General features: G+C 42.4%; 1 protein-coding gene across 3 annotated transcripts; it reads right to left on the minus strand.

The window, feature by feature from the left end:
- Window positions 1-2,813: 2,813 nt before the first annotated feature.
- On the minus strand, window positions 2,814-11,097 carry ZBTB43 (zinc finger and BTB domain containing 43). Of its 3 annotated transcripts, none has more exons than XM_090022189.1 (3): window positions 10,942-11,097; window positions 10,436-10,555; window positions 2,814-6,047 (listed from the first exon to the last, which is right to left on the minus strand). In XM_090022189.1, exons 2-3 carry the CDS (start codon window positions 10,483-10,485, stop codon window positions 4,631-4,633), a joined length of 1,467 nt encoding a protein of 488 aa, XP_089878315.1. In that variant the 5' UTR covers window positions 10,486-10,555; window positions 10,942-11,097; the 3' UTR covers window positions 2,814-4,630. The 3 variants fall into 3 exon arrangements, with proteins under 3 accessions (XP_089878315.1, XP_089878316.1, XP_089878317.1); XM_090022190.1 differs by having other exon boundaries at window positions 10,397-10,555; window positions 10,942-10,982; XM_090022191.1 differs by lacking the exon at window positions 10,436-10,555 and having other exon boundaries at window positions 10,942-11,025.
- Window positions 11,098-12,247: the final 1,150 nt, after the last annotated feature.

Here is a 12,247-nt window from a genome sequence, read left to right on the forward strand (position 1 = left end):
GGAAGATTCACCTGACTTGAATAAACAGTTACATTTCTGGAAGATGTTCTGGAATCCCACGGAAAACAAAAAATGCAGCAATCAACTGACACAAGCTTCAAGCAAAATCAGAGTCCGACAGATTCATCATTTAAAAAAATATACTACTTTTTTTTCCAGCATCTCCCTTCGGCACTGAGAGCTTAGAGCCTTTGCCTAAAAAAACCCTCATAAACGCACGTAACTGAGGAATACAGCAACCTTCCTTTACTGTTTTATGGAACCTTTCAGTGTTGCAAAATGGAGCTGACAAACTATATGTACAACTATAGCTTCTTGGGAGTCAAAAAAAAAGGTTATCTTACTGACACCAGCCCAGTCATGTTCTGTTTAGAGGGCTTGAAGGCTCTCCATTATTTCATGCCCAAAAGTACAGGGATGTTAGCGCAGACCTTACAATAAGGACATCAGAATTTGGGAGTCTCTGAGCTCTTCCGTGGACTCTGAAGTGTGGCATTTGATTATACTCAGCTGTTGGAAGTGCACAGGGATGCAAGTAGTTGCCTGAATTCAGCAGCACATCAGAGGGGAGAACTGAGAACAAAGATCTTCCAGTCATGTCTTTCAGAGTCTTATCTGCTCACCTATGAAACAAATGACACATTCAAAGACAGACTAGAGAACTAGCTAGGCTGTACTTCTGCAGAAAGGGACATGGGAGTTACAGTGGACCATTAAGGTATGAGTCAAATGTGTGTTCTCACTGCAGCAGAGAGCCAACAGCATACTGGGTTGCATTAACAAGTTGCAAATCAAGGGAAATTATCTTTCCACTGGATTCAGGACTGGTGGAGTCTTACCTGGAGCGGGGCCTGAAACTGGACACAGTACACTTCAAGAAAGCTGCAGAAAGATTAAGAGTCCAGCGGAGAGCAACACAAAGGATGAGGAGTAATGCTCTCAAATTGTAGCAGGGGATATTCAGATTAGATATTAGAAAACTTTTTTCATTATGAAGGTGGTTAAGCATTGGCGAAGGATATCCACAGAGGTTGTGGAATTTTCATTTTTGGAAATTTAAGAGCAGTTAGACAAATACTTGACTAGGATGGTTTAGGTGGGGATCCTTGAGAAGGGAGTTGGACTAGGTGACTTCCTGAGGCCCTTTGCAGCCTTATTTTTTTAGGCTTCTAAGACAGCTGCTCCCTGCAGTTGTAAAGGCAGGGCTTTCAAATACTAATGTACAAAACAGGAACCGCAGTCAAGAAGAATAAGACTACTACATCAAGATTCACAGATCCATGAAGAACAGAAGTTTTGAAATGTGTCACCATGGCAGCAGACGACTTACAGAGTTGTAGTTAACTTAAACACCATGGTAATGAACATTTCAAATCCAGTGACTGAACAGACGAGAGAAAAATATAATATCTTTATGAGATGTCATCATTGGCAGGACTTCTCTCTCTTTACAATAATTCAGGTGTTTACAAAATGCCCACTTTGATAACACCCCACAGCAAAGAGACAACACTAAAGTACAGGTGGGAAAAAATGCACAAATGTCTCTAAAATAAAGCATAAGCAGAAGTGCTTAAAATTGACCTTAATATGAATGTCTCGTTTCACCCAAAATAGCAAGCATCTTTGTTGCTGGAACAAAGTCATCGTACTAATAGTGCTTGCAAACTCTGCAAAAAGCTGTATCCATACTTCTTTATCTTGGTTAGCTTGAGTGGAACAGGTAGAAGTGAGAACTCTGGAGAAAAATCTTCTATGGCAAATACTTCCTTGTACCCAAGCCATTTCATGTGGTTTAAAACCAAAAGATCCAAGCGTCAAGTGTTATAAACATTAATGGAATCACATATGTGGGGTTTCAACACAATGTCAAAACGTTAGGTAGGACAGCATTAGACCAATATTAGAAATTTATCATCCATGACAAGTCACTATTAAAGGATAAACATTATTTATATGCATCTACTGCACCTGTATAAAACCTTTAAAAAGTGTCTTTTTTAGTACATTTTATTTTAAAGCTCTATTTCAAAGTTATCTAAACAGTATTCCTATTTGCCGTTAACATTTAAAAGACCCATATAAAAGTTCTCAAACTGGTAGAAGAAAGGGCTTTGCTGGCAGCACTGTAGGGGATGGGTCTGATGGACTGCTTGACTATGGATTCTCAACCTGGGGATTGTGACCACTCTCTTCTTTATAGCAAGATTGGAGAAAGGTCCCCAAAATTTTCAGTCGTAACATGGGGGTCCCTGTATGAAAGAGGATAAAAATGACTATGCTAGAACAATCCTGAAATGAGCAGGAGAATCTTTCCCACAGCAGTAAAGAATGGAACGTGCAGAAAAGTCTTCCAGTACATGGGACTGGGAAGGGAGAAGGTAATGGAAAAACTGGGCCAGTGAATGCTGGAACACCGCCTTCTATGCTTTTCTGAATAGACAAGGAAATAACCTGTTACCACTATAAATTTCAAGATTAAAAAGACAGTGTTAACATGGAAACAAACTATTGAGGGAATATATCATTTCTAAGTTTAAAAAACATACTTATAAAGATTTTTAAATACAAAGTGCTTCTATACATTGAGCAAGTTACAGTGTTAGTGAGCAAATCCCTGTTTAGTTACCTTGATTACAAGGGCTACACATGGCCACATGGTTTATTGTAGAGTCCAATTAAGTGCTAGGAACAGGAACTCCTTGGTGCTGGGCCATTTGTATCCATTGCCTGCAATGGAATCTTCATATTTGGGATCATCTATTTTAACAAAATTTCATATGAAAAATATCTGAAGAACTGACAGAGTAAAATTTAAGAGCCTTCAAGCCAAAATCATTTTACTTAAAAGTTTATAATTAATATGCCAAAACAGAAGTGACCAGAGATAGTAGCCCGACAAGCAATAAACGCCACCTTATCCCAGACATCCATCTTCAGGAGACAGTCATAGCTGGTAGCCATTTGAAGCAGGCTAGCAATTGTCCCGAACTGTTATGCTGGAAGTGGGTTGCAAACACATTGACTCTTACCCATTCTGATAGTGACCCATTTATGCTAAGGAGGCTCCTTCCATCTTATGTTGGGCCATAAAGTACAAAGTAAAGTTAACTGCTTTTAAGTAGGAGTGCAAAGGCTTTCAATTAGTAAATCCTATTGCCAGCATTACAACTGATGCATCCACTCTCACCTGCAGGGCTGGTAGCATCCCTCAAAACTACAACATTGCTCCACACAAACTGCTAGAACATGAGTCCAGTGGATAACACATCCTCTTCATGGAGCACAAGCACCACCTTCTCACTGTCAAGGATCCAGAAGTTGCTCCCAAGCTTGAAACTTCTCTGCAGCCCTATATCCCACTGTACCATTAAAAGGGATCCCAACTGGGCAATTTAAGTGGTCAGCAACAGGCTTCATTTGGAGGGGAAACAACTCTGGCTGCTTGTGGCTCTGAAAATGATCAGAGTCACAGTAGTTCAGTACCAAGAACCTGTACTAAAAACCTGACTGATCAAACAGTAAAGAATTAAGTATTTAAATAGTCTGTCTGTGACTAACAACCACTTACTGAAGCAAGTGTTTAAACGCTATGAACTAAAACTAGATAGAAATCTTCAAATAAATTTTAGTACCAAAAACAAATCTGTTTGTATTGTTCACTGAGTTTGGTACTTGCTGCTGCAGTGATCCATTAAATTCCAAAACAAACTATAATTTAAATGCTTAACTGAGTGTTCTGGATTAATACCAACTTTGCAGAGGGTTGTTTGTTTGTTTTTGTTACACATTTTGACAGTTGGCCACCCTTGTGACTGCTAGATGTTCTGTAATGATGTAGTAATTAAAAGGCAGCCAGACCTGCCACAGCATTAGGCTGTTAAGCCAAGACGGTTATAATTTAATTTAGTCTTAAATGTATGCACTGTCCAACAATATATAACCAAGTGCTTTACAAAAATGGATAAAAAGAATTAGGCCCAATACTTAGCTAGGACCAGACACTTTACCAAAAATGGGCAGAAAAATTATCCAAATAATACCTTTCCATTAAATGCTGTGGCGCTCTAAAGGCTACTTAAGTTACCTATGTAAAGGGTGTTGGTGGTCTCTGTTCAGTTGCAGGCAGACAAGTTATTCTACAGGTTGAAATCTTACTTGTTTGTCAAGAGCTTTGACGCCTACAAATAGTTAGGTTTACCAGACTAGCAATCTTGTGGTGGTGTTATTGTTGTCCACTTCTCAATAAGGCCACTCACATGCATACAGTTATACATAGAAATACATATTTGCAGGATTGGAACCTTAAATAATTCTTTTGGGGACTGGGCCTCACTTTGTGGTTGTATGACACTTACTAAAAGAGGATGCCCAACAAGGAAAAAATTACCACAAGTGGCGTCACTATTTACAGATTACGAGTCGCATGAATTAGCCACTTGAACATCTTTTATATCTAAAGCTTGTAGAGTGGCATCAGTAGACGGACAATAAGATCTGATCTGCTTAAATCAGCAACACCCTTAGAACTTTTTAAAAAACACCCTAAAATGTCACAATAGCAAGTACCAGACAGTATTTGCATAATTAGCCTGTTTTGCTTAATCTACTAAACAACATTTACTACGTTTCAGTTCATCTCAGTAGTATTCTGCTCAACTTTGGTAGCCTGGTATGATTTACTACAAGAAGTGACATGCCGATGAAAACTGTCCCGCCACATAAATCTTTTCCCGCAGATGTTACACTCATATGGTTTGATGCCTGTGTGGATTTTCATGTGGCCAACAAGGTGGTGTTTCATTTTGAATTTCTTACCACAGACCCCGCAACCATAAGGCCGAAGGCCAAGGTGCATACTCATATGCCGATCCCTCTGGCTCTTGTGCGTAAAGCTTTTACCACACTGACAGGGATATAGTTTGTCAGCATGTGAGAATCCAGAGAGGGAGGTTTCTTCTTTAATTCCTGCAGCCATTTCAACATTTTCACCATACCCTGCTGCTATCATAACATCTGGTCTGTGAACACTTACATTTCCATCTGCCCTTTCACCTGAAAATTCTTCCATAGAAGAGCCATAGAAATCAACTTGCTCATCATAGTTACCCTCATCACCCTGTTCATCAAACTCTGGTTCTATCTTTTTGTCACTGATGTGAAAGTCTTCGACACCTGAAGACTGGATAGGATGCTCTGGCTGTATGGCATTCATGGACTCGGAGACTTGGTGCTCATCATAAGGATTATCTGCACCTTCACAGTCCTGTTCAAATCTTTCTGGTTTCACATGGATCCAACGTTTGTGTGACATGATGCTGGGTTTGCTGTAGAGAGGTCTTGTATACTGATATTCTGCACTGTCGCTAGCTCCCTCTTCACCGTCCTGACTTGTCATTCCTGTGCTCAGTCTGTCATGTTCTGTTGAAGAGTTACTGGGAAGATACTCATGCTCTGTTACTTGAGATGACAACTCGTCTTTCGAGCTTTCTTCTTCATTTTCACCATCCCTTAGCTCTTGCCCTTTGTGGAAGTCAGGCTGTCCACCAGAACCCAGCTCAAAAGTTTCAACAAGGCCATTATAACTGCTGCTGCTTGGGGACTGATGATCACTGCCATGATTCATCTTCTGACAAAGCACTGTTGGGTTTCCTTCTAGCACTTCTGTACATTTGTCTACTACATGCCACATCTGAAGAAAGCTTGCTGCTGTCAAATAACTGACAATTTCTGGGGCAGGCATGACCAGGCGACCCGTGTAAGTAGAAAGAAGAATATTCTCAAATACCCTTGGATTCATCACATCAGGCAGGACTATTCGTCTGCTATTTTTCAGGAGCACTTGGTCGCAGAAGTACGGGGAACTGGCTGCGAGGACAGCTTTATGGGCTCTAAAGAGATGGCCCTGAACTACAATGGAAACATCACATAACTGTCCTTGCTGGCGCTGCTGATTCAGCTTCTGTAAAATGGTGCTAGAGAAGTCAGGAAATTCCACTCTAAAAGAACTTGACCCAGACTCCATTTCATTACAAGTTAGTGCTGTGCTGCAAGAGAGGAAAAAGATCACCAGTTTCAAGACAACTTCATCAGAAATTCTGGTTAGTTATGTTTGCTTGGGCCACTTTCTGAGGTTCAAGTCTCTCCTTAAAGGAGGGACACTTTAATTAGGCCAAGATGTTTGGATCAGCAGGTGTACAGAACAGAAAATAAAGCTTTTACAACTTTAATTTGTTTTCTTTATTCTTGTTTTTTGTTTTCTACAGAAAGCAAGTTATTATCCCACCACTTCCTACTGTATCTTACCCAACCACAAAAAACAAAATCTGTGCACATGTGCAAGCTGGAGTGGTACCCGCAATTACTCTACCCAGATACAAGGATCAAATGGCAGTCAAATCTCAACCCCTTGTCCTTAAAAGGATGGCAATGCTTTAGAAGTGCTTCACAGTTCAATATACTGCAAGAAAATGATTACCAGAGTTGTAATTAAAGTGGAGTTTGTAACTTCCATATTTTTGCAATTAAAGACAGAGAGAGACAAAAGTAGATGCTGTGGAGCTGTGAAACAGTAAGAACACTGAAGTAACATCAAAATTTATTACAACCCCCCTCAATTTAACACCTTTTAAATTCAGTGTTTTTCTTGTTTAAACTGGAAACCTAAACCTGAACTCCTTAGAAATTCTCAGTGTAACAATGCAACAAAATTTAAACCCAAGAGCTTAGCAAAGAGCTTGATTAATATATTAAGGATTTTGAGCTATCCATCTGTTTAGTTACAGAGGGAAGAGAAATATCTGGATTTAAACAGTTACACAGTAAAGAAACAAAGAATAAGTCTTTTAACTTAATGTTTTAAAAGATAATAAATTATAACTAACAGCCCAACAAAATGTAAAGTTACTAATCCTTAACATAAAAACCCCCCCACCTTATTAAGAATTCAAACACAACTATAGAAAGATCTATTTTAACTGCATAGGTAAATTTGTAGATTATCTCACTACATAGAAAGGAAGAAACTGTTAAACAGTTATAGGTGCTAACAAGAATAACACTTTTCAATGACCAATATCAGGGGAGCCCCTGCTTCCCCCCCAAAAAAAATAAAAACCTATCTTGGGTCTTGTATCAAGGTTTGTCTAACTCTTCCTGAAGATAGGAAGTAAAATTCTGGAAAAAGAAAACCCATTAATTCAGACTGAAATAAAAATGCAACTGATTTATCATCAGGTGGTTCTTCCTACATAATTGTTTAAAAATATATGGGTGTGCAATACACAGTATTTGAGACAGCCAAAAAACCCAGTAGTTTGAAGCTGAATTGAAGCAGAACTAAAATAGAATCTGGGCTCTGCGGGTGACGCATTCAACACGTCTACAAAAAATATGTCTGTAATCCATGAATATACTTTTCAGAATGTAAGTTTGGAAGTGACAAATTACTGGAAAATGACAGTGTTTCTTACTGGAGAATTTTATGTATGCTCAATTTCACAAGTACCATGATTTCAAACAGAAAAAACTGAAAGTAGCAGCACCACCATTTACATACTTATCTATTGCTTCTTAAGCCCCTAACAACAATTTAACAGTTCATAAGCACGCAATCAGTTCTGGTTTGGAGAGAGAGAGATGAAGTTTGCCTTTTAAATGAAAGTTCTTCCAGTTCCTCCACCAAGGTTTAAGAAGTAGGAAAGGAAGACAAGGCAGGTTGTGTCAAAATATTTCAGAAGGAAATTGTAAAAGAGATTACCCCACTGTCACATACCCAGCTAGGAGTGGAGAATGCTTCCAAAGAAGCAAACACATGGGAGCTAGAAAATTAGTAATAGCACTGCAAATCTTTAGGACTTACAGGAAACCCATCCCAGAAGTCCTTGCAAACGTTGAAATGAGAACCTTTTACAAAACTATGACCACTTTAGTTCCATTTCAAAGTGCCTAAATCAGCCTTACTTTTCATAATACTACCCTATTATGCAGAGATATACAAAATATAAATTGCAGGGGGGCAGGAAGAGTGTGTCATAATTTAGGTTGCAAATACCATGGTAATAAATTGAACGCATTTTTCTCTTTCCTGAAAATTAATACAAGGTTTACAAAGGGTAGTTTTTCATGCAACCTGAGATGTATCCCTTAAACCTACCATTAAGGGATGGCCTTATAGCTAAAAATCAAGTCTGGCACTGTGTGACCATGGTTAGATGTACTTTTTAACTGATGACCATTTCACAGGAGGAAACCCTACTAGCCTACTTCACTGCCTATTGTCAGGCTTAATAAATGTTTTATTAGAGACAGTTTCAGATGCTAGGTAAAAGTCATTTTAGTGGAAATTCTTTAAATCAAAAGTGGCCTAATAAGACACCACTTTAATACATCAGACTAGTATCTACCTTCTGGTTAAGCAATTTGCCAACTGCACTCACAACAATCCGAAAGAGTCCAGACCCCTATGAACTGCTTGAACCAAGAAAGAACACCAGAGTAAGATGTCCATTTGTACAGTGTGTGATATTTTCAAAATGCAGTCCTATAAATATCTGGAATCTCTATATTAAGAATTAAAAAGCAACATCATTACTTTTCCTCCTTTACAGAAAACGATTGATGAATTTTAGCCCACCATGATGGAAAATTATGTTCAGTTTGCATTCTAGCCAATCTGAAGTATGAGCCAATCAAAGTGCTGAGTGGCTGATTTCCTGATTATTAGTAGACAGTATCACATTTTAAAAGATCCCTTATTAGAAGGGAGATTATTTCTGAAGCCCTCCCATGAAGTCAAACTGTCTTCACATTTCTAAAGACAGCCCAACTATGAATTAGGAACCAGGCAATTAACAGAATGACACAGCACCTTTAACCCCAGCTAGTTTCATTCACCTTTCAGCCCTGCTCACTTTTTACTGTTCCTCCTTTACATGAACATGACTACCTGTTTCAAAAAGAGCCTCCCTTTCTTTAGGCTCTCTCTCAGACAGCACCATCCCAGATAAAAGAAACCCAGCCCCACTGCAAGAGTTTCAGCTTGCAAATACAGCACACTCCCTCTAAGCACATAGCTTTGGTACAAAAAAGGTTGTGCACTTACCCTGAGCATGCACTTAAAGCAAACAAACCTCACTGAGTACACACAGCATTTGCAGCACTTGAGACTTAACAAGCATTGCTAATAGCACTGTAGTATTAGCAGAAAAACTGACTAGCATTTGTCCTTTTTAAAGCTTCTAATAAGTAGCTTAGTGGATGCTACTAGAAAACTCAAAAATGAAGGGAGAGCAGTTCTGAAGCTGACTAGGAACCATGGAACCAACTACCTCCCTTCATCTGCAAGGCTTCCAAGAGCAGCCCCCGTGATGGCTCCTTTCCCTCCACTGTATCTGGTGTAGTTGAAAGGAGAACAATTATGGTTATATTTAGCACGCACTACCTTGAATATAATTAAAGTTAAAGCAGACAGTAGAGCTGAAATATGCTGCCTACTTGACCAACATACCCAACTGATACTTGTTTATGGTTTTTGTTACATACAACAATAAGCAAAGCATTAGGACTGGCATCGCTACACAGCTAAACAAATTCAGCACTTACACCAATGATTCTCAACCTTTTTAGACTCAAGACACCCCTGGAGACACTTCTCCAGAACTTGTGTGAATTGAGCGACACCCTGTTTTAAAGTACGCCTTTATTACAGTACTTACTTTCTTGCAAAAGGGCCGGTAGTAGCCAAGCAGGGACAAGCCTGAACTTATTCCCTCACACCTGCTTATCTCAGCACAACTCAAAGCACCCTTCAAAAGATCTCGCATCACCCTGGCTGAGAATCACTGACTCGCACTGTAAGCTATACAGCCTATGACAGCCCATCCCACAAAGTGAGCTGTATGGATGCAGAAAGAGTGCAGTCACGTGTAAATTATTCTTGGCATTGCTGAATTATGCAACAAGAACACACAAGGGCAGCTCTTCATTAATACTATAATGGACAATTATTTTAATGTGCAAGCTCAATGCATAAGTCATGACATTTTTGTATCTTTTCCTACACTAGGAGGAAGTTGTTCCAAAATCTAGGGATGTTTGGAGAAGAATTAACAACTTCCTATTTGTTGGCAATCACTGTTTTTTTTTTCCTTTTTAGTAGTGCTATGCTAATTGAAGTTAAATGCACTGAAATAACATTTGGCTTGAACTACCATCTCTCCACAGCATACAACTGAAACATGAGAAGACACCACGCTAAATCCACTATTTCTTGTAGCGTAATGTTTCTAGGCAGGATTACTGGTTTCTTTTTCTATGGGCAATCTGACATGAAAGACAAGCACTTTACATGGGAAGGGCAGCAAGCCCTGCACATGCTGTCCAAACCCTTCTTCACCTGCGTTACCAGAAGCCCAGATGTGGAAGGGGAGATGACCTGTGAACCGTGGCTGGACGTGTGCTGCTTGCGGGCTGCTCTGTCGGCATGTTCCCGGCGGGTCAGGCGCAGCAGGGCGACGCCGTCCTCCTGATGCGTGCGCAGTTCCCTTCACGACCTCTGCCAACCACATCCAAAGACAAAAGCCATTTGCTTGCCAGACGCGGGTGGTGCGAGGGCATCTTCTAGCCAGTGTTTCCACCCCACTCCCCCACACCCGCCGGCTTGGCTGCGCTGCCGGGCACGGGCACTCCGGCACAGCCACCTCCCGCCCGGACACGGCACACGGCTGAGGGAGGCCCAGGCGGCGCGGACCCGTGGCGGCTTCAGGCTCCCCGGTCGGACTGGGCGACGCGCGGCGCGGCCGGGCAGGGGCAGAGGCAGGGCCCGGCCCGGGGGAAGAGGCCGAGGCCCAGCCCGCCAACCGCCGCACTGTCCCCGGCGCTCCCCGCCACCGCTAGCCTCAGCCACTGCCCGGCCGAGGGAAGCCGCGGTCCGGCGCTCACCTGCGCGGTCTCACATCGCGGACGCGGGGGCCGCAGACGCTTCCTATCCCGCCGCCACTCGCCGACCCCGTCCGGCAGCACCAAGCTCTTCCGCTTCCGGGTCACGTGACATCAGCACACCGCTTCCGGGCGCAGGCGCTGACTCGGCTGGCTTGACGTCACGGGGGGAGAGGCGGAACCGAGCCGAGCGCGTGCTTGGCGAGCGCTCGAAGGCGGGGAGGGCGGGGCGCCCGCGGGGGCGGGGCTGAGGGACCAACCGTCTCCTCCCCCCTCAGGTGAGCCCCGCCCCCGCGCGGGAGGAGGCGTGAGGCGTGAGGCGTGAGGGGCCGAGGTGCGGGGCAGCGGGTGGCAGGTGGTAGGTTACACGCGTGCAGCCAGCGCCGTCCGGTAGTAGCTCAGCACAGCCGCAGGTCGCATTGCGGCTTCTTTAAAAGCTGTTCTAAAGGTCACTCCATGGAGCAGACCCCGCTAGGTGCACGCTCGTTTCTTCAGTAACAGTCGGGTAAATAATCCATCCTCAACTCGTTAAAGGCATTTTTTTAAATATTGCTTCTACCCTCCTGAGCACACCGGTTTGTACGTAACGTGAAGATGTGCGGACTTGTCTTGATACCTCGTCACGTGTGCTGACGCTCCCAGAAGCAGTAAGCCTCTCTCCTGACGGGCATCCCTAAAGCCTCGTGAAGTGAGCGAGGTCGTTTTGTGTCTAAAAGCCTAGTCTCAGCCATCACGGCTGCATATGCAGATGGTGCAGAAAAGGTATTGCCGAGCCAGCCTTGCCCGTGGTGGCTGTCCCCTGGCTCCTGCCAGCACTCTCGAGCCCGCGTTGCTTCCCCAGCAGCCGCCACTCGCAGCTGCTGCGCGGGAAGGTTTAAGAAATCCTTCTGGAGGCATTTCTGGAATAACTTGGTTACAAAAAAAGTTTCTTTCTACTTGCTTCTTAGTGGTCTGGTAATGCCGTGAAGCATGGAGGTGTCAAGCTATTTGGGCTGTGTTTTAATACTGGCCTATTATAACTATTAAACTTTCTATAGAGTTTCATGCCCATTAAGGAGAAAATAGCTTCACAAATGTCTCTTCCCTGCATTATTAAATAAAAGGTGGTTACGTTTTTCAGACCAGTTTCTGTTGCTGAATTGGAGATTCTCCACTGATTTCCTGATGGCGAAGAGCCATTCACTGTGGTCTCCGCTTATGGAAGTAGCGTCCAAGGTGACTGCACAGTCAAGAAACACCCTGCTAATAAGACAGCGTTATAAATTTCTGTACCAGTAAGTGGTGGCATATTCAGTGGGGTCTCATTTGC

This window comes from Crocodylus siamensis, chromosome 11 (genome assembly GCF_052110815.1).
Source record: "Crocodylus siamensis isolate JL-2025a chromosome 11, ASM5211081v1, whole genome shotgun sequence".
Lineage (NCBI taxonomy): Eukaryota > Metazoa > Chordata > Crocodylia > Crocodylidae > Crocodylus > Crocodylus siamensis.